At 38.7% G+C, this 22,648-nt stretch overlaps 1 protein-coding gene across 1 annotated transcript in view; it reads left to right on the top strand.

Annotated features, from left to right (window-relative positions):
* Window positions 1–22,648, top strand: part of npy2rl (neuropeptide Y receptor Y2, like) — a 90,124-nt gene that overhangs the window by 43,631 nt on the left and 23,845 nt on the right. Inside the window, exon 3 of the mRNA XM_026163166.2 lies at window positions 9,796–9,928. Within this exon, the coding sequence (XP_026018951.1) occupies window positions 9,796–9,928 (133 nt within the window). The remainder of the gene's footprint in view (window positions 1–9,795; window positions 9,929–22,648) is intronic.

Below are 22,648 nucleotides of genomic sequence, written 5' to 3'. Positions count from 1 at the left end.
TAGGCCTTCCTGTAATCAATCCAGGCAGTGCACAGGTTGGTCAGTCTGGTCTTGCAGTCTCGGCTGACTGTTCTGTCTACCAGTAGCTGGTGTTTTGCGCCTCTGGTATTCTTGCCAATTCCTTTCTGTGTCCTGCTCATGTATTGACCCATGTGCCTGTTCATCTTAGCTGATATGATGCCTGACAGGAGCTTCCATGTGGTACTGAGGCAGGTTATTGGTCGGTAGTTGGAGGGGACCGGTCCCTTCTTGGGGTCCTTGGGGATCAGGACCGTCCGACCTTCGGTTAGCCATTCCGGGTGTCTCTCGTTAACTAGCAGCTGGTTCATTTGTGCTGCCAGACGCTCGTGGAGTGCAGTCAGCTTCTTTAGCCAGTAGGCGTGAACCATGTCGGGCTCTGGTGCTGTCCAACTCTTCATACTGGAGACCCTTTCTTGGATATCTGCCACTGTGATGGTTACTGGACCCTGTTCAGGGAGGTCGCTATGGTCTGCCCTCAGATCCACTAGCCACTGAGCATTGCCGTTATGGGTTGCGTCCTTCTCCCATATGCTCCTTCAGTATTGCTCCGTCTCCAGCCTTGGTGGTGCTGTTCTCTTATTATTATTGTTCCCTTGCCACTGAGAGTACACCTTTAGCTATATATATATATATATATATATATATATATATATATATATATATGAAAACTATACAGAAATATGAACTATGCAAGTCATAAACAGTTGTAGAATTAAAATTATCGTATTGTACAGAATGTTAGTTTTTACAGAATTATACAGTAGCGCAGTTAAGTGAAATATGTGGATAATTTCTATAGAGGCTATATAAAGTGCTAGTGGTTGTGAGTGGTGGTTCAGCCATGTTATTATTGTGTGTATGAGGGTCTTGTCCATTATGTGTGTGTAGGTGGTTGTGGATGTGTGTATGTTCAGTCCATGAGTTTAATGTTGGACAGCTGTAGGGAAGAAGCTGTTCCGGTACCTGGTGGTCTTAGTCCGGAGGCTCCTGTAGCGCCTCCCAGAGGGCAGGAGGGTGAAGAGTCCATGTGATGGGTGACTGGGGTCTTTGATGATTTTCCCAGCCCTTTTCAGACACCGCTTCCTGTAGATGTCATTTATGGCAGGAAGTGGTGCTCCGGCGATGCATTGGGCAGTTTTCACGACCCTCTACAACGCCTTCCGGTCCGAGGCAGAGCAGTTCCTGTACCAGACTGTTATACAGTATTGTGGCGAGCTCAGAGATGGAGGAGACGGAGGTATCGTTCGGTCTTGCTTCCCATGAGCTAGCCAGGGAGCACAGCCGTTTATTAACATTTGGAGAAACACACACTGCCGCTAGCTAGCTGCTCAGCGCGGCAACAACAACAACAACAACACACAGGGCGCCCTCTGACCCCGGAAGGACACACCGTTGCAGCGAGAGGGCGTCACCCGTCACCATGGCAACATACACAAAACATAACTGTACAAACAGAACCCCGAACAGCCCTGACCCGCTACAGTATGTTTGTCAGTATGCTCTTAATGGTGCAGCGATAGAAGTTCACCAGGATGTCTGAGGACAGGTGGTTCTTCCTCAGAGTCCTCAAGAAGAAGAGGCGCTGGTGAGCCTTCTTGACCAGCTTGGAGCAGTTGGTCGTCCAGATGACTATAGTACTTCATCAACCAGTAGCGATTTTTGATACGGGTGACACGGGCGGTTGCCCAAGGCGGCATCTTGGTGGGGGCGTCACGGGCATCGGCAAAAAAAAAAAAAAAAAAAAATTGCTCGTACTCATGCTGCCCTGACATCAGCCAGCGCATATTGGGAATGGCATAGGCACCGATCGGTTTTCTGTCGCCCATTTGTTGGGAGTAAGGGTGCCTTCCGTTTGCGAGGTGCGCCTGCTGCTTGTGGTACAGGGAGGAGAGGGCGGGGCGGCGGGGGATTCACTGGCTGGCTGGAGCGGCATCTAATACCCAACTCGCAAAATAAAACCAACCAAAAACAAAACAACAAACACGAAAACACCATGATTATAATTTGCACCGATGTTTTTTTGAAATTCTATACGCGAAAAGTGAGCGTGAGAGCCCTCGGTGCGCCTGCTCGCTGCTGAAGTCAAAGTAAACTTTATTGTTATCTCTGATACATACAGTCCAGTACATAGAGAGACGAGACGACAAGCCTCCAGTTACAGCAGTGCAAGTAACCCGCTGAAAGGGGAGGGGGACATGCTGCTTCCAAATAGAGCAGATTTCATTCATAATGATGTAAATCCAACACCATTATGTATTCATGATTTGAACCCTGGGTTGTGTGAAATCCCAGAAATAAACCTTAGCCAAAGTGAATCTGTGAACTAAAGTGTAGGTCTATTAGGTCAAGTTGTGGTGATCCTCGAGTTGGGGGATTTGTGTTCACACTATAGTGCAAAATTAAAGATTTTTCTTTTTTTCTGACAGTACTTTTCTGTGTTCATAATTCCATCTACCTCAGGCCTCCAACATGTTTTACCGATGGCTGCAGACACTCACTGTTGTACCTCTTTGCTGACCACCGCCATACAACCTAACCATTCTTTTTTCTTAGTTTATTCATTAATATAAAATGATCAATTGTATCAAACGCCTTCTTTAAGTCTATAAAAACACCAACAGTATATTCCTTATTATCTATTGCATTAGATATCCCTTCTACAAGTTCCATCACTGCCATCGAAGTGGACCTTTTCGCTCTAAAGCCATATTGGTTATCACTTAGATTATGCTTCTCAATATATTTATCAAGTCTATTAACAAATAACTTTCCTAAAATTTTTGAGAACTGTGGGAGTAGTGATATTGGCCTGTAATTGGTAAACTGACATCTCTCTCCATTTTTATGGATTGGAATAACTTTTGCTATTTTCACTTGTGAGGGAAACACACCAGTTCGAAAGGACAGATTACAAATGTATGCGAAAGGTTGCACTATATATTCTATAATACTTTTAACTAACATCATGTCAATACCAAAACAGTCAGTGGACTTTTTATTTTTAAATGTCTTCACAATGTTAATTATTTCTCTATGAGTTACAGCACCAATAAACATGGAGGACACATTCTGAGTAATATGTTTATTTAGGTCGTTATTATTTCTTGACTCTGAAATTTCTTTTGCTAAATTAAAGCCAACATTTACAAAGAAATCATTAAATTCATTTGCAATGTCTTTAGTTTTATCAAGCACAATATCTTTATCTTTTTTGAAATAGTCTGGATAATTCTTATTTTTTGAGCCCTTTTTGATTATACTATTTAATATCCTCCATGTTTCTTGTGTGTTACTTCTACTTTGTGTGTTACTTCTACTACCTGAGTATGGAACGCCAGGACTGCCATAATGAATTAATTAAATACACCATTAAATAATTAATTAAATGTGGCAATAATTAATTAAAATTGGAATTAATTAATTAAATAAATAGTTATGATATATGTAATTAATTAATTGACACATTTAATTAATTATTTATGTATTTCACGTTTTAATTAATTATTGACACATTTAATTAATTAATTATTGACACATTTAATTAATTATTTATGTATTTCACATTTTAATTAATTATTGACACATTTAATTAATTATTGACACATTTAATTAATTATTTAATGATATATTTATTTATTTCATTTTGGCAGTCCTGACGCCTGGCTCTCGTCATGAAATAATTTTATCTGTCAGCCTCACCCATCAAACTCAGGGGGCGGGGTTAACGCTGCCCATGCAGCTTCTCTAACATTTGATTGGTTGCCGTGCAAAGTAAGTCAAAACAGGTCGATCCTAGATAATCGATTGCTTGTGTAGACTTGGGGCAGCCAGTTATCCCAGAATGCAGATCAAATCACAGGCAGCAATGGTGGTGGTGTAGTTTTAAAATACCCCGTTTTTCTGTCACCAGCTACACTTTTAACAGTGTTTTAGCCGCGAATGTCGCGCCGTATGTCTGGTCAGGTTGTCAACATAGAACATGCTTGCAAAAGTGCTCAGATATTTTCAGAGATTTCACTAGCTCTGCTAACAGTTAGCATGCAGAGCGCACCGAGGGCGTACATTAACCGGTTTGTTTACATATTCGCAGATTCTCATTTTCACCGAACGATCGTCTCTTTCCGCCTGGTCTTGTGTCTCTGTGCTTCTGTAACATAAAGAACGAGCTGACATTTTTCTCACGAAACCAGCGATCAGCTCAACAGACCCTCAGTTTACCTGCATGCATCCTCCTCCTCATCTGTCAGCTGTTTAACACCTGCTGCTAATTCAAGAAACACGCCTAGTTACCTGGTGATAGTCACAGTTTAACTGGGCAGCCGGTGCTCAATATAAAGCAATGTCAGCGCATTTTTCTGCACAAGATAAGTAAATATAGTGTTTTCCCCGAGCGCAGAGCTGCTGGAGCTTGTTTCCTTACAGAGCACTTTATAGGCGAGCCAGCTTTATCAGCGGCTGATGTCCAATCACCGGCACACAGCTTTCAAACCTCAGCTGAGTTTTAGCTCTCAGTGGTTAAACGCTGGACTTCATTCACTCAGGTTCTGTCAGTCGGGTCACGTTTACTTCGCTGTTTTATTTACAACTGAGCAAATCGGTTTGGCTGAGGTTAAAGTTACGTTTCATAACTGCATAGTTTCACAGACGTTTAATGGTTCACTGGCACATGTGTTAGACTGAACTATCATCTAAATATCATCTGTTTTTTAATAGTTATTCAACTGTATTCTAAGCACCAGCTGTCTGTTAGAATGTGATTTTTTCTCTCTCTGTTGGCAGAGGTATAAAAATGCGCAGGAAAATCTGACGGGCAAACTTCACCGACGATATTTAGGGAGGAATAAACACACATCAAACATAAATGAACCATTTGCCTGTCTCCATAATTGAGAGAATTTTCTCTTCTTATGTCAACACTCTCTCTCTTTTTTTTTTCTTTTTTTTTTGCTTTTTCGGTCATGTTATGTTTACCTGTCAAAGGCTTGTTACAAACTATGAAACACATTGTGCAGACTTCTGGATGTTAGAAGAAAACTAATACTGCTCATGAATGAGACTAAAGGCAGGAAGGTGTCCTTTAAAACTAAACATGTTAATAGGACCTCCCTATTTATATCATAGTTTATGATATAGCACGTGTATTTCAGTAATAGCCTGCTGAGGCCACTATACGTGCTGGCCTCATATCAAATGTGAAGGCAGACTGAGTCTATGTTTGACGTTTTTTATATCTAATCTTCCTTTTCAAACATTTAAACAGCAGCGAGTCTGCAGCTGAGGGAATACAAATTCAAATTGTCGGAACAGGTTTGCTCGTTTCTTGGATTCATTTGGTGATTTATTAAATGTATAACTGTTATTCTAATCTGCTGCTGGGTCTCTTACACTTTTCTTTATGCTGTATATTTTCACGTCTCTGGAATAGTTGGCAGTTAGATAGTCAGCTGGGAAACTTTGTGTTAACTCATGGAGCTGAGGATATCGTGGATATGCTGACCTCGCTGCGTGGTGTACAGAGCGAGGTCAGCATGATTAATATTCACAATAAAAATATTAGCCGAACATCATGAAGTCTGTATGTGTTTCATAGTGTCGAACAACCTTTGTACAGTTAAAGCCAGCAGTTACTACATGACAGAAACACCAACGTTATCTCTTTTATGCGTTTATACACAGGTCACGCTGATTACTGAACAAAAACCCAAAGATCAGATGTTAAACAGATTTATTTGCTCTCTCGCCTCCTTAAACATGTTTTTAATGTTAGTTATAATTCAGAATTGGCGACTGAAACACGTAGGACACATAAGAACATCAGGAAATAAAACACCGATAAATATAACCTCAGTAAAAGAAGTCAGCGGGGGTTACTACAGCTGTGTACCGGGGCCTGCGCTTTGTCGGTGGGATTGCTTGCGAGGCGAGCGGGTCTATCCCACGCTTTGCCGTGAGACTGGGACGACATCTCCGAAATCATCGAAACACTTTTGCAAAGAGGCTGTATCTTGACAAACCGACCAGACACATGAAGATTAAACCACTACATTCTCGGCTAAAAAAATATTAAAACGGTATTTGGTAACACACAAACAGGGTTTTTCAAAGCTCAGTTCTGTTAGCTTCCACATGCCGGTTGTTGTGTGCTAGAAACAATGGCCACCAGGCCAAAGCAATGGTTTTGACTCGATCAGCGTTAACCCCGCCCCCTGAGTTTGATGGGTGAGGCTGACAGATAAAATTATTTCATGATGAGAGCCAGGCGCCAAGACTGCCAAAATGAAATAAATAAATATATCATTAAATAATTAATTAAATGTGTCAATAATTAATTAAATGTGTCAATAATTAATTAAATGTGTCAATAATTAATTAAAATGTGAAATACATAAATAATTAATTAAATATGTCAATAATTAATTAATTAAATGTGTCAATAATTAATTAAAACGTGAAATACATAAATAATTAATTAAATGTGTCAATAATTAATTAATTACATATATCATAACTATTTATTTAATTAATTAATTCCAATTTTAATTAATTATTGCCACATTTAATTAATTATTTAATGGTGTATTTAATTAATTCATTATGGCAGTCCTGGCGTTCCATACATTTCAGCATCTTTTGTCCTCTGTTTTATGAATCTCCTATATAGATTATTATTATTTTTTTTTTACATGCATCTTCTATCCCCTTTGTGATCCATGGCTTATTTGATCTGTGATGCTTTCTAGTGATTTTCATTAAAGGACAATGTTTTTCATATAGTGAAACTACAGTTGATAGGAATGCATCATATGCACTATTTAATCTTCATTTGCAAAAACCTCATTCCAATTGCGTTCTTTTAAGTCCACCTGGAGGGCAGCAATGGCTCTTGTTGTTCTATGTCATATCATATCAAATGTTTGATTGTTTTGTTTGTAGTTTTAATCCCAAAATAATTTTGAAAAATTGCAAAAACAGGAAGATGATCGCTTATATCAGTTATAAGAAGTCCACCTACTATTTCATAGTCAATTTTACTTGTGAATATATTATCTATCAATGTAGCTGTATCAATTGCTATTCTACTTGGTTTTATAATTACAGGGAAAGGTGAATTACTCTACATTGTATTAATGAAATCTGTTGTTTTCTGATGTCCATTTGGGTTTAGCAAATCTATATTAAAATCACCACAAATTATTTGCACTTCATCATTTAGGTTGCTAAACATGGCAGCAAGTTTTTCATTGAATGTCTCGAGGCATGATCCTGGTGTCCTATAGATGCAACTTATAATTATATTGTTAGCTTTTTCAACATGGATTTCAATAGTGACACATTCCAATACGTCATCTATGGTGCTTGACATACATTCAATCAGACTACATTTCAAAACTTTATCTACATATAAAGCAACACCGCCTCCTTTTTTATTCACTCTGTTCATTGTAAATAATTCATATCCTCCCAGTCCCATTTCACTAACTTTCTCATTATCGAGCCATGTTTCTGATATTGCAATTATATTAAATTTTTTTAACTTACTTAAACATTCTGTAATTTTAGAAAATATTTTATACAGGCTTCTACTATTGAAATGTATGACCAACAATGCATTTGCCATTTTAATATTCCTATTGAATTGGTCGTCTGTATAGTACTCACAAGTATTATTGGTGTTATTGTAGAAGTGGTTATCTGGGTCAATGTTACTTTCAGGGTCATGCATGTTGTGCTCTGCATAGTTGAAACGTTTTGAAGTTTTTTTTCTCAGCGTGTGTCACAAAATAACCTCCTTGACAGTCCTTTTTATAATCAAAGTCTTCCTCTTCAATATCTCTGAATGGAAACCTATAATATGTGTCCAAACTTGACATTTATGTGTTTTTTGTTTTTGTTGTTGTTTTTTCTATTGTTTTTTGAGCCGTAAGGCCAGAAACACTTTCCATTCCTGATTATGTATATTGCTCTAAGTCTTTGAGTTCTCTTATCATCACAACTTTCGCTTCTTTGGGATTGCCATTTAGTCTTATCATTACTTTGCAGTTCCTCGTCCATGTCGCTTATATCTTATTTTGTTTTTTCAGGCTGCATGCCTGTCTTGCAATTTCAGCAGTCTTTTTCGTTAAATGTGCATTTAAATACACACCGGTCCGTTTCAGCTTCTTTCCCTGTTTCAGTAACTCAATCTTTGTTTTGCGACTCACAAACCGAAGAATAATTGCTGGCTTTGTTTTACTGTCTTTTCTGGGGAGTGTGTGGCATGCTGCGATATGATGGCTCTGAATACTTACATTCTTCGTTTGAAGGAATTTTATCACTTGCTTTTCAAGTATTTGCAGCTCCTCTACCGGGGCATCTTCACCGTCTTTACCTCCGCCAGCTGTTACTCTGCTGTTCGGTGTTGCGTCTCCAGTCCACTTATGACTAAATCATCCATTCTTGTGTATTGTTCAAGGTCCTCGATTCGCCGTTCCAAGTCGTCTATTTTCTTGTCCTTCTCCTTTATCATGTTTTTTAGTTGTTTTATTTCATCCATTAGGTCATGTAGCATACCTTGTTGTTTAGCCACTTTGCTCAGTTCATCAGACATGAAATTAAGTGATTTCTTAATCTCCTCCAACTCCTCTTCAACTCCTGGGTTTGCTTTTTTAGGCGGCATTCTGAAAATGGTGAGATTGGTATTACCTTGTGATGGCCCGTTGAAGTCACTGTCGATTTACTTGTTGGTGCCTTGCTAGAGGAGCCTGGGCCCAGTGGCTTCTGGAGGATCCTGGGCCTGGTGGCTGCTGGAAGAGCCTGGGCCTAGTGGCTGCTGCAGGATCCTGGGACTACTGGCTGCTGGAAGAGCCTGGGCCTAGTGGTTGTTGGAGGATCCTGGGCCTAGTGGCTGTTGGAGGATCTTGGGCCTGGTGGCAGCAGGAGGGTCCTGGGCCTGGTGGCTGCTGGAGGATCCTGGGCCTAGTGGCTGCTGGAGGATCTTGGGCCTGGTGGCAGCAGGAGGGTCCCGGGCCTGGTGGCTGCTGGAGGATCCTGGGCCTAGTGGCTGCTGGAGGATCTCTGTCAATCTCACCTGGGCCCACAACACCAACGTGCTGGTAAAGAAGGCCTAGCAGCAACTGCATTTCCTCCTTGTCCTTTTAGGAGACATTTTAGAGCTTCTAGTGGTCCTCAAGTATCGCGTGTCTTTCCAGGAATCATTGACAGCACAGTTTTTGAGTGGAGGCAGGTTGTCGCGGTACAAACGATGGTCCTATTTGCTGCTATGCTCCTTCCTGGTTGAACTGAATGTTCTTAGCAGCGTTTTCCTTCGTTTTTGGCTTTTACGTGTGGACGGGATTTTTAAAAAAAATGAAAACAGAAAATCTCAGTTTTCAAAAATACCCGTGTACGTGTGGACGTAGCCTAAAGTGATTGCAATTTTTCCCATTATTCCCATTTACCCTTACATCAGTCTGCAATACAGCCAGTTGACAAGTGACTGTAGGTTCAGACGCCCCAAATGTGTCTTATGTTTCAGTTTGTTTTTTATATTATAACACACTGTTTTGCTCTCTGTGTAAACAAAACATATTATAATTAAATAAATTTGGTAAAAGTAGGAAATAAAACATAAAACTATCTAAAAGAAGAGTATCATATAATCTCGATTCATTCTTCAGTTGAGGGATACAGAAGTTCCACTTCACATCACCTCTGTTTTTTCTAAATTAGTTTATTCTGCTGCAACAATTTACCTCTGAGAGATGTTTACAGCTGTTTGTTTGTTTTGTTTTACAGGTGGTGTTGATCCTGGCCTACAGCACCATTATTGTGCTGGGAGTTCTGGGTAATTCTCTTGTCATCTATGTCATCTATCGCTTCAAGACGCTCCGCACTGTCACCAACTTCTTCATTGCTAATTTGGCTGTTGGTAAGTTTATACATACAGACGCACGCCAGCAGCTTTTTGTTGCTTCTAATATAATACTGTCACTGTGCTCAGAGCAATAAAACACTTTCTGACATGTGTAGGTGGTGGTGTTTGTGTGTTTTTGTCTCCAAGTGCATGTCTTCTTAAGATTGCTGGGAACTTAATCTGTTTGGGAACATGAGCCCATGACAGAAATCATTCAAATTTAAGATTTAAAGATAAGAGTAAGGTTAAAAGTTTGGATTTGGTTGAGTTTATGGTAAAGTTAGGTTTGTGCTATTGTTAAAACAAGGACAGTGTGCCGTTATGGGTGCATGTCTGATGCAGGGGCGTTAACACCTTTCTTATATCACCACTCTGAAGACCGATGAGCGTTGTCAACAGGTTTACTGACATTCAAAAGGGTAAAGGCAAGGCAAGGCAAGGCAAATTTATTTGTATAGCACAATTCAACAACAAGGTGATTCAAAGTGCTTTACAGAGACATTAGAAACAAAGACAAATAAAAAGCATGATTTAAAATTGATTAGAACAAGCAAACAAACTAACTAACAACAAACAAAACAGTATATAGAATCAAAACAGATAAAATCAGAACAGTAGATAAAATCAGTAGTTAAATGTAAGTTTTGAAATTTAAGCTTAAAAGTGTGGATTTGGTGCTTTATTCAAATGCAGCTGAGAACAGGTGAGTCTTCATCCTGGATTTAAATAAACTGAGTGTTTCAGCTGATCTGAGGCTTTCTGGGAGTTTGTTCCAGATATAAGGAGCATAAAAGCTGAATGCAGCTTCTCTGTGTCTGGTTCTGACTCTGGGAACTGATAAAAGACCGGATCCAGATGACCTGAGGGATCTGGAAGGTTCATACTGGGTCAGGAGGTCACTGATGTATTTTGGTCCTAAACCATTCAGAGTTTTATAGGCCAGCATCAGAACTTTAAAGTCTATCCTCTGATGGACAGGCAGCCAGTGTAAAGACCTCAGAGCTGGACTGATGTGGTCCACTTTTTTGGTCTTAGTGAGGACTCGAGCAGCAGAGTTCTGAATGAGCTGTAGTTGTCTGACTGATTTTTTAGGTAGACCTGTAAAGATGCTGTTACAGTAATCAAGCCTACTAAAGATGAATGCATGGACTAGTGTTTCCAGGTCCTGTTGAGACATCAGATCTTTTATCCTTGATATATTCTTGAGGTGATAGTAAGCTGATTTTGTTATTGTCTTAATGTGTTTTTCTAAGTTTAGGTCTGCATCCATCACTACACCCAAATTTCTCGCCTGGTTTGTGGTTTTTAGGTGTATAGATTGAAGTTCTCTGGTGACCTGTAATTGTTTTTCTTTGGCGCCAAAGACTATTACCTCAGTTTTGTTTTTGTTTAGCTGGAGAAAACTGTGGCACAACCAGTCATTAATTTCCTCAATGCATTTACCAAGAGCCTGTACAGGGCCTCGGTCTTCTGGTGACATTGTGATATAAAACTAAAAGCAAGACAAAAAATACAGTCATGACATACATATGTGCAGCATAATATGCATTTATATACCACCCTGCTACTACATAGCATATGTCTAATTATGTAAACTTTTTAAACTACTACTGATGCTATCCCAGACGAACTCCAAAATCACAGGTAACTAGCTTAACAAAAGGACTAGCTTTACAGCCAAATACTGCATTAGCGGGCAACATATTGTACAAAAAACAAAGTTGCAACTTATACTTTAAGTACATACCGGCGATACAACCATAAACAGAAGATGTGGACAGTATTTCTTCCAACAGGACACCATAAACTGTGTGCCGATATGTTTCCCTTCTTCTTTCTCACTTGCTTTGCTTGACTGAGCAGATTACTTGGAGCAGCCACAGAGGGCGCTGTAAACACATAATAAATAACAACTGACTGAGAATGATATTTTAGTGATACAACATTTTACAACTTTTAGTGATACAGAACAGACAGCTTCATGTTAAGGATTCCTCAGGATGACAAGTCTTCAAGAATTGTGCATTTATACAATTTATGCAATTGCAATTTATATAAGCACAGAGATAAGTCCATTTTTAGAGCCCTAAGAAGATGATTACCCTTTCCTAACCTTCATTAGTGCTGTTTTGGTGCTTATTTACAATATTATTAGGAAGCACTGAAATCATTTTCATTGCTATGCAGATAATACCCAGTTTGATTTATTAATGAATGTAGATGATACAAATTATGTTCTTAAAATATAGGCATGTCTTCAAGACATCAAGACCTGGATGACCTCAAAGTTCCTACTTCTAAATTTAGACAAAACTGAGGTTATGGCACTCAGTTCTAAAAGTGTGAGAAACATGGTGTCTAAGCAGATAGTTACTTACTGGGTAATATCAACTTGGAGTCATTTTTAACAGGATTTGTCCTTCAGTGTTCACATTAAGCAAATATGTAGGACTGCGTTCATTCATTTGCTTAATATTGCTAAAGTCTCAGAACAGCCTTCAGCTGATCCAGAATATTTCAGCAAGAGAGCAAAATGAGATTGCAAAAGGAGACTTTTCTCTAAAATTGGCTTCTCTTCATTGGTTATTATTCAATAAGGTATTGAATAATCAGGCTCTGCCATATCTTAAAGACCTTATATCAGCCCATTATACTAACAGAGCACTTTACTCTCAGACTGCATGTTGTGGTTTTGAATAGTGGAGAACTGGAGATCAAGCATTCAGCCATTTCTAATAAATAACCTCCCAGTTTGAATTTGAGAGACTGTCACTCTCTCTACTCTTGACACTAGGTTTAAAACTTTCTTTTTCTTGAAGGTTGCAGTTGGCAAACTTTATCCTTGCTAAATCATTAGCAGTTATTATACTCTGGTTCTTGCTCCCATAGTGACTCTTTTGTCCTGTGTCTCTCTGCTTTCTTCTCTTTCCAGTCAGTACCAAGGAGTTGAGGCAGATGGCTGCCCCTCCCTGAGCCTGGTCCTGCTGGAGGTTTGAAAGTAAATTTAGAGAGTATAATAGAACCAGGTTTGGCCCCTTGTAGAAAAAATAGAAAGCCAATACATATCCTGAAGTGGAGATGTGTGGTATCAAGGCTTTCCAATCTTAATGCTTCCCACAGGAGGGATTTATTTGATTTGGATTTTTGAAACTATTTCCGAATGTTTTCTGCCATTTTCATTGCTTGTTCTGTTCTTTCTCCATTGTAAGTTTTACACATCCAGATGCTCGTTCCAGTGTTAAAAGGTTGTGCCACAGACATTATGAGCCATTTTGCCTGAAAACCCCTCTTTGGATTGTTTCATCACGTTAATAATGTTAGCGTTACCCATCTGGTGATCTGAATGATAAAAGTTAACTTAATGGAGACTGCCCTTGGTAATATTCCTTTTAATCCCTGGTGGTTTTGTGGATTTTCATCTTTAGATAGTGATCAATGTTTACATGCCACAAGCTCACATATTTGAAGCCTGCTAGCAAGAGAAATGGCAGATTGAGAGTGTGGTAGAAAGAGGAAAAGTTCCCAAGATGTTTCCCTGGAGAGGTTTATTCACTTCTGTTGCACTATCTAGTCATTCTACACTAGTGCCAACACTGAGTTCATCATTATTAGATCAATGAAATTGCATTATGAGGGCTAGATTCATGGGAATTGGTTAAATGAGTCCCAAAATGAAATTCAACCACTGAGAATGGTATGTCAACTTGATGTCAAGCGTAACAGGTAAACAGAGGTGGTCTTCTAATGTCAAAGTTGTAATCTTGCAATGAGTTTGATAGACTTCTTTGCATGTAAATGGAAAATGCAACTTAACCTTTTAAAGCCAAGTGTATCATATTTGATATGTGAGTTATGGTGGGTTTTTGAGACTTCTACATGATCAGTAAAGACTACCGCCCTCTTGTTTGTTTGTTTTTTTAATTTCATTGTGAGGTTCACTATACACTCCAACTTTTCCAAATGTTTGAATTTTCTGGTAATTATTTCAGGCTTCATGCTTTAAAGGCATAAAGAGCCAAAGCATCTGTTGCAAATCAGTACAAATAAGATAATTTTCCCCCAGAAAGCTCCAGAGAGACTAGACTTTTTAAATCTCCAAATAATAAGAATCACCAATTACAGGGGTTAACCAAAAAAAAAAAAAAATCCAAAACATCACGACAGTCAACACAACTTGTACAACAAATACCAGAAAGGTACCGAAAATCTAATTCCTGGCTTGTTCTATGCACATATCTTTTTATAAAAAGTACCCCAGCCTAGATGTGATTCATATCATCATAGTCACTCATGCCCTGTTGATGGTGGTAGCGTCATCCTGGTAGAGACCACTCCCATTACCATAGAAATCTTTCATCATAAGATTAAGGTGTTCTCCCTGAACAGATTTCTGGGGCGAGTGAACCCAAACAACAGCAGCAAAATGCTGCCTGCAGCATAACACAGTCACCGTTTCTTCAACGTAGGGGTCAAAAGTTCAGCTTATTCCTTTAATTTCTAACCCGTCTGTATATGTGTATGTGTAAGCTGTCAGTAAGGATGACTCAAACATCTGCCGCTGTGTGCTAGATCTTAGTGATGTCTCAAATTTGTTGGGTGGTTCGAGTGGGAGAGGCCAGCGGATGCAGAGATGAACTCAGACATTTGTTGTTTTTGTGACACGCAGACATTTTAAATGGAGGAATCAGAGTTTTCTTAACCAATATGTGAAGAGTGTCTGTGTGAGCACATAAATAAGGATTTTATACAGAGGACAGAAAAGTGACATCTAAAGAGTTCAAAAGAATTTCAAGAGATGCACAAATCCTATTTTGCCATTTTCCTTTTTATTTCATGTATGATGACCCAATTCATAATAATAATTCTTTATTTAAAAGGGACAGTACAGATTAACATCGTCCAAGTATAAAACATAAAATTGATGTACTGCACATAAGTTTATAGGTATTGCTAGTTTCCAACCATTGTCCCTTGTTGGGCTTACATTCACAATACACGGAGTTAAAACATACATTTTCATGAACCCAAAATAAACCATGAATACAGCTACAATTTTAGACAATGTAAAAAGAAAAAAAAGATTACTTAAAATGACTACAGCTCTGATTTCCCTTTAACCAACCTTTAACCTTCAATATAAATGATCTAATACCTGTAAGGCGAAAGCGCATCAAATCCGATTTTTTTGACCCTATGCGACCCATATCCGATCCTGGTATGACAGTGTGAACGGCACAAATCCGATATTTTCAAATCCGATCTGGGTCACTTTCGTATGTGGTACTGAATCCGATACATATCCGATGTTTCAGAAAGCGACTGCTGTGTGTACGGTCAAGTCGCATTAAATCCGTCTTTTACGTCACTGACACAAAACAGACGCCAATTATCAGCACTGGAGAAGCGCCCGATAAGACATCGCGAACACCTCCTGGCCATCCGGTGAAACTGTTGGGAAGACAACGTTGGAGAAACGTTAACATTTTATTTGTACTGCATAACCTGCAGATTCTGACAGAAATCTGCAACTATCCTTTGAAGCACCGCTCCTCTAAAACAGCAATAAGGATCATTATTAGGTTATCTACATTATTATGCAAATAACAAAATAACTTAAAGCAAAAATTGGGAAACGTGAAGTCCGAAGTCTTTATATTAAGGGCCATCAGTCAAACAATATTGTTTGCTCTGGGTCTAAACAGAGCGCGTTGTGTGACATCTTCTTTTGCGCATGCGGGACACTTTGAGCATTCACACTAGAGTGCGTTTGTTGTCGCATTTTATTTGTAGTGTGAACGAGCAGACAAAAAAATCGGATTTGATCAAAAAATCGGAATTGAGCATTAAGACCTGCAGTGTGAACGTAGCCTAAACAGCAATGGGCCAAGGACAGTTCCTTGGGGGATACCCGTTCTATTTTCCAACATGGATGACTTTTTTTGGTCAACCCTCACACACTGCTCTCTTGTGTAAAGATAAGACTAAACTGATTGTTTTGAAAAATCTAAATTAAAATGATCTATGATCTATTTTTTATGAGCACAATATATTTTTAATGTTAGAGAAGGAGACTTTGGGTATACAAAAGGCAAAGCTCAAAAGGAAGTTAAACGTGATGTGCTTTAGAATGACAATAATCAGACGTTTCTAAAAAATAAAGTCGAAACTTTAATGTTTCATTACAAGATCCCTTTTTTTATTGGTCATAATGACTGTATTATCATGCATTATCATTTTGGTTTTCTTAATTGTTAATTGTATTTAGATGTATTATGTGATTCAGAGGTGAATGTAGGCAGTTTGGCTAGGATCACTCAAATCTGATTATAAAGATTATAAAGAATAATTAGTTGACCCCACTAAGCACAGTGGGAATAAACATTTACCACTGAGATATTTCTTATTAAAAAGATATTCAAATATTTGCATTACAGTGGTCCCTCGCTATAACACGGTTCACCTTTCGTATTTTTTTTGTGCAATTTGCCTCTTCTTCTTTCTTCTTTTTTTTTTGTACAGCGCATCGTGTTCTGCTTCCTGATCAGCTGTAGACCATTATCAATCAATCTCGTGCCGCATCTCCTGTACAGTACAGAATGTGTTCAGCTTGTCAAATTTATATAAATCTTCACTAGCAGTGTGAATCAGAAGTGCTGTACTGTAAGTTTTCTCCCCTACAATACCGGAAAAAAGTTTGGTACCATCAAAGGCACCTGCGTTCTTTTAAAACTATAAAAAATGGACAGGTGACCAACTTTGGGGAAATTTCTCGGCCCACCTAATTTTTAAAAAAGACAGGAAAGGAGTACATTGATATTTATTTCAAAAATAAGCATCTTAGATTACACTGTGCACAAAACAGGAGATGCATTTTTTAATGGAAATAATAATGAATCCATCACACAGTGGGGCATTCAGTGTCACCGGTTATTAGTTCCATTTCAAATGTGCAGATGTTTCCATATTAAAATTACCTGCAAAAGCTCAAGAATGTATTCCCCAATATCTAACTTGCACAGACCCAAATGCTCCATAGTCCTTCAGCACCAAACTACTGTTAACAAAATCACTAACATGGGCTTAGTTATTACGACAGTAACTTATGTATGTTTTTCTTTCCCAAATTGTATGACTTAACTGTAAAACTATGTCAGTAGAATTCAGCTGAGAAAGCGCACTTCGAGGGTCTGTCCATAATTACGATGCTACATTACATGTATAACTATTCCTAAGTAAGTCTTTAACGCCATCTCTGTACCTAAATATTTGAAAAAGAGCCAAAGCAGAAGTAAAATTATTGCACAGTTTCAGCACTAATAATAGGTCAAAAATGACTAATTCAGGAATGATTCTGCAGATAAAGCATGAGGAATTCTGGCTTTTGATCTATTAAATTAATGAAATTAAAATATTTTAATTGACCACCCTCCAGGTAGTGATTTCTCGCGCAGTTCTTCTTAAGTGAGAATTCAAGATTTTTCCCATTGTTGTCAGTAAAATAATTTGATGTGCACAAAATAAATATTTTAAATTACTTCCCCAGAAAAATGTATACAATAATTTAGACATTAGGGAAGAATATTTCATCTATGAACGTCTAAAGGAAATGTTGTCAGTCATCTGCATTTGTTAATGAGATGTAAATCTAGAATATTTATTTAAATTTTAGAAATATGAAGATGCATTTTCTTAGAACATTTGATGGTGCTGATTGCACACGATGAATCAAATGCAGTCTTTCAGTATTCATAGAGTGAGAGTCAAAAGAAAGACTGAGCAGTAATGAGTGTAGCAACAGAAGACTGGTATCACGTGACTGAAGTTTTGTTTTCTGGCTGTAAAGGACTAAACTGCCTTTGTGCCAGTTTTACCTTTTTAATGAGTTGGAGACTATGTTGGTGTCAACATGAAGCATGAAACAGGACTGAACAGCAAGAGAAGCCAAGACCAATTCTTAATCACCTGCTTTGATACGTGGTAGGCAGTTTCACCTCAGTTTTATTTCTGTCTAATGAGACAAGTGTAAACAGTTTCACATGTCCCCCGGCTGTGATGCTTAGTTGTGAAACTTCACTCGGCTGCATGATTCACCGTACTTTGTTTTAGCGCAACTATTCATGTTCAAACTGAAAGATGGGTTGAAAATCTGTGTTTTTAGGTTATTCTCAGAAATGCCAACACAACTGAGAGAGTTTTGCCATAAATTAGTGTGAACAAGACATAAATGATAGCAATTAATTAAAACATACAAAACATCCTGATAAATCTTAGAGAATTTAGTCTTCTAAATGCATGACTTAACATGAAACGACTAACTAAACAGGTGAATTTATAAGCACCACATCAGCACACATGCTAATGAATTTTAACAAACTGTGAGAGGTAATGGAGTGTGACGTGGGAGGGAAATTGCCTTAGCTGTCAGAGCTCGTCAGGCCTGAAGAAGCACAATAATATATTTTATTCAGAGCATACACTTCAGGGAGCATTGATGTAGCAGTAAACAAGACAACAAACATTGATGGACAGGTAAAATGTTTCTGCATAGAGAGAGAAGTATCAGTACTACAAGGCGTGTTAAGATGAGAGTGCACAGACAAAGAATCTCTGCAAAGAGACTGTTTGTTATTGTCAATAAATCTAATAAAGACACACAAATGCCTCCTCCTATTTTTGCTGTTGCTTAAAAAGCTGAACTATCATAGATCTCTGTTTTACAGACTTCTACTATTGTCTAAAAAATTCCACGCTGTGTGAGTCGATCCTCCTTTAGTAGTACATTGTGTTTGGGAAAGGTTAAGATTTAACTTCGAGGGTATAATAATGTGTACTTCATTAATACCCATGGAGAAGTTCTCTGCAAAAACAACCAAAATCAATAATCATCACACAAAGAGTAACCCCTCGAAACTCACCACAATAATCAACAGTAAACACAAAGACTGCAATCCAAAAACTAAAAAAGAGCAAAATCCACAACAGAAACTTTTACCAACCAAAAACACAACAGAGAGCCCAGCAACCAACAACGTAGAAAAAAACACATTATCTCCTAACAAAAACCAATAATTGAATAATATTTAAATTAACAACCAAAACTAACACCAGAATCTACCAAAACAAAAATGATCACAACACATAATAAACAACCAGCAGAATTCAAAAACGAAAAACCCAACCACAACAGCAGCTATTCACAATCAACAACAGCAAAAGGTCCCAAGGACTGACAATCCACAAAAATAGCAATTATCATCCAACATAAACCAAAAACAAAACCAAACAAAACAGAAAAACCTTACCACCGCTACTGGACGTATTTAAAAAAATTACCAATCAAGAATAGAAACCCAACCATCACTATAACAGCCAATAAAAAAGCCCCACAAGCCAACAAAATAAGTCAAAAAAAAGTACTAGAAATGACAAACATCGCAATACCAACAATCACACATAGAAAGGCTGAACTCCATCCTGACTTGATTTTAATGTTTGAAGTAAACACAAATTATATAGCAGAAAGAAAAGTAGCTTACTTCTAAAAGATAATGTGATGTGATTAATTTTACGGTTAATATTGCGATGCATCTTTAAAATATCCATTCATATCAGGATGATTCACAACAATTTTATGCCCATAACTCTCTCACATGTTGTCTTTGGAGCAATCATTTGCAAATCTGTTCAGTTGTGTCGAGGCATGTAATAGAAAGGGATGCGATTGTGACAAGTGATGCTAAGTCAAAAGCAGTTTAATCTATTTTAGGACTATACCGGATTTTCCTTGGTCCCAAAAACCTGAGAACCCCTTGGCCTAGTTCAGTAACATCTCGCTATCGTGCAGTTATGAGTGTGGAACTTCCTTACACCCGTCTAATGCTGACAAAATAAGGTGGTAAATAGTTAATTGCAGTTTTATTATTTATAATAAATGATAAACAACTTTACATGCAGTCACAGCTCATTGTAGAACTGCTGTACATTTAAGCTAAAATCCTTTAAATTCACAACCACTTCACTGTTTTTAAATGAAGCATATGACTATTTTATAAAGCAGCAAGATGAAGACAGAAACAACCGCGTGTTGTATTGTTAAAATCTCTTTAACCGTGACTCGATGACCTACATGCCTTCTGGTTTAAGCTTTTTGAGGCGCTGCAATCAGCTTTGTGAGGTCCCTGGCATCCCCTCTCCATCTGTCACAAAGTACAAAATGAGCTAATGAAGAAAAAGAAAAAAATAATTAGATCAAACGCCATTTGCTTACTCGTGTGTGTGTGTGCCTAACTCTACGTGTGTTCGTGTGCAGAAGCATCTTTATATAGCCCCGAGACTCGCTTGTTCTGAGAGGAGTAGAGAAAATTGGATGCAAAATAAAATCCACCATTGGCCATCATTAATAAATGCTCACACATACTTACTGTTCATGTCCTGGAAAAACACTATTAACTTATTTTTGCCTTTTGCAAGTTTTGCAAATTAAATCCTCAGTTAAATCTCAGTGTAATGTTTTTCAGTACTACTTCCTTGCACTCCTCCTTCACTCCTTCACAATGCACTGTGGTCACTGCACATCTAGCTAGGCTTACATATAATATCAGTGGCATATATATGTTGGCTCAGTTTTATTAATTTAGATCCAGTTCACAATAAGGTGTTTTATATTGTAGGATAAATGCCATACAGTACTAGACTGAACATCACAGTAGTCAGATAATCCCTTATGATTAGCACTGGGTAAAAGCTGAAAGGCTACCTCAAAGCTTACCTGGTTCGATGTAACATGGATATATGTGTAGGATATTGGCAGTGATTTGATAAACGCGGGTTGTAGCGGATATTCTATCAATATTATATATGTGCATGCTCTAGTTTGCTGAGGCTGTCCCAAGCCAGCTAAGAGACATTTTCCCAGACCCTGGGGTCTGGCCAGGCTCTCCTTTTGGTAAGAGATGCATAAAACACCTCTCCAAGGAAGGGTCCCGAGGTTGTATCCTGATCTAATGCCCAAACTACCTCCGCTTGCTCCTTTCAGTGTAGAGGAGTAGCAGCTCTACTCTGAGCTAGTCACTGTAGTCACTAGGGATGGGTATCATTTAGGTTTTATCCTATACCAGTACCAAACCGGTACTTTTGAAACGGTGCCGGTGCTTAAAGAATCAAGAACACAAACTTTGTCCAAAAACCTCTCATGTTTAGCTGTTTCCCACTTTTTCTTTGGTCATTTTAGCCTTTTTGGCCAGGGTGAAGGGAGTATCTGCCATCAAACAAGAAGACAGCTGCATGTAACTACGATGGTGTTTGCTAGTTCACCTTACATTTGTTAATGTAATAACATGGTTAGCCTACTCAACGGAAATTACACACGAACAACATTAAGCTACTCATGCAGAGAAGAACGGCTGCTGCTGCCATCATCATCCGTCCCCATTTCTGCTACACTGGCAGGGCTAGGGGCCAGGACTCTCCTCTTCGGGTTTTTGGGGGATGTTGCTAACTCCGGGTCCGATAAGAGGCACCACACCTGCAGTAGATGTGCACGGTGTGAGGTTTCGCAGCAAGCTATCAAATACGGTGCATTTCTCGGCTTTTAAAAAAAACGCCATGCGTCGCCAGGTGTTTCATCGGATTTGAGGTGTTACCTCCTTTGACAGTATCACCTTAAAGCACTTGTTGCAGGCTGCTGAATTTGCATCTTTTGCTGTGAAGTACAGCCAGACTTTGACCGCTTTGCTTTGGGCATTTTTAATCTGTAGCTCTGCTTTAAAAGGACGTACGTACCTGGGCCCGCCTACTACGCTTGCAAAGGTAAAATGATTGGCTGGAATCCAAAGTGTGTGACATCTCAGGAAAAAAAAGCACTGAAATAAAACACCGAAATGTGCGCTGCCTTTCAGTCTGGTTACTACCGTTTATGTCAGAACCAGTGCCATAATGGCACCGGATACCGGTACCCATCCCTAGTAGTTACTACAGAGGCAGCTCATTTCTACTACATGTATCTGAGCTCTTAGCCATAGGTGAGGGGGTACTGCAGATAGACTAGTAACATGACAGCATTTCCTGTACTCTTAGCTCTCTCTCACCACAATAGACCCGTATTGCATGCTACAGATGGTTCACCAGTCTCCCTTGAGCTGATGTAATAACTTTAGAGATAAATTGCTCATATAGTGTAAAATGCATATGGTGAGCTTTTGTTTTCTTTTGTGGCATGCTGAGACTGAGAGCAGTATATTCTGCTCTGATCCAGGCAAATAGTCCAGAGTTTCAGGGATGCGTGTACTACAGTGAACGCATAAAGACGTTACATAAAACTGAGACATGACACAAGCAGATATGACAGTCTGCATAAACAGTCATGCTCAGTTTATCTCTCAGTACCCCATCCGTCTGGCAGGACACAAGCACAGCTTTCATGCCTTTGAAATCTTTTCTGGCATCTTCACCGTTTGCTTATAACATCTGAAGAAGTTAGATGCTTGTGTTTTCCAGCTGAACACACCTTCACTGATGGAGAGGAGAAGTGATAGATGTCAGTTTCTTTCTTTTTCAGCACATTATATCATAATGAATGAAATTGAGTATGAGAAATGATAATCCGAATGAAAGTGCTGCTGAGAGTCTTTCATGGTGCCAGAGGCTGCTTTTTGTAAAAACGCTCTAAAACTGTGCACCCAAACTGAGCAACCTTGGACTCAGTAGATAAAATTTTGAAAATATAGTATAGCATGT

The sequence above is a fragment of the Astatotilapia calliptera genome, chromosome 3, assembly GCF_964374335.1.
Source record: "Astatotilapia calliptera chromosome 3, fAstCal68.1, whole genome shotgun sequence".
Classification (NCBI taxonomy): Eukaryota; Metazoa; Chordata; class Actinopteri; order Cichliformes; family Cichlidae; genus Astatotilapia; species Astatotilapia calliptera.
This window is presented reverse-complemented; position numbering and strand designations above follow the sequence as displayed.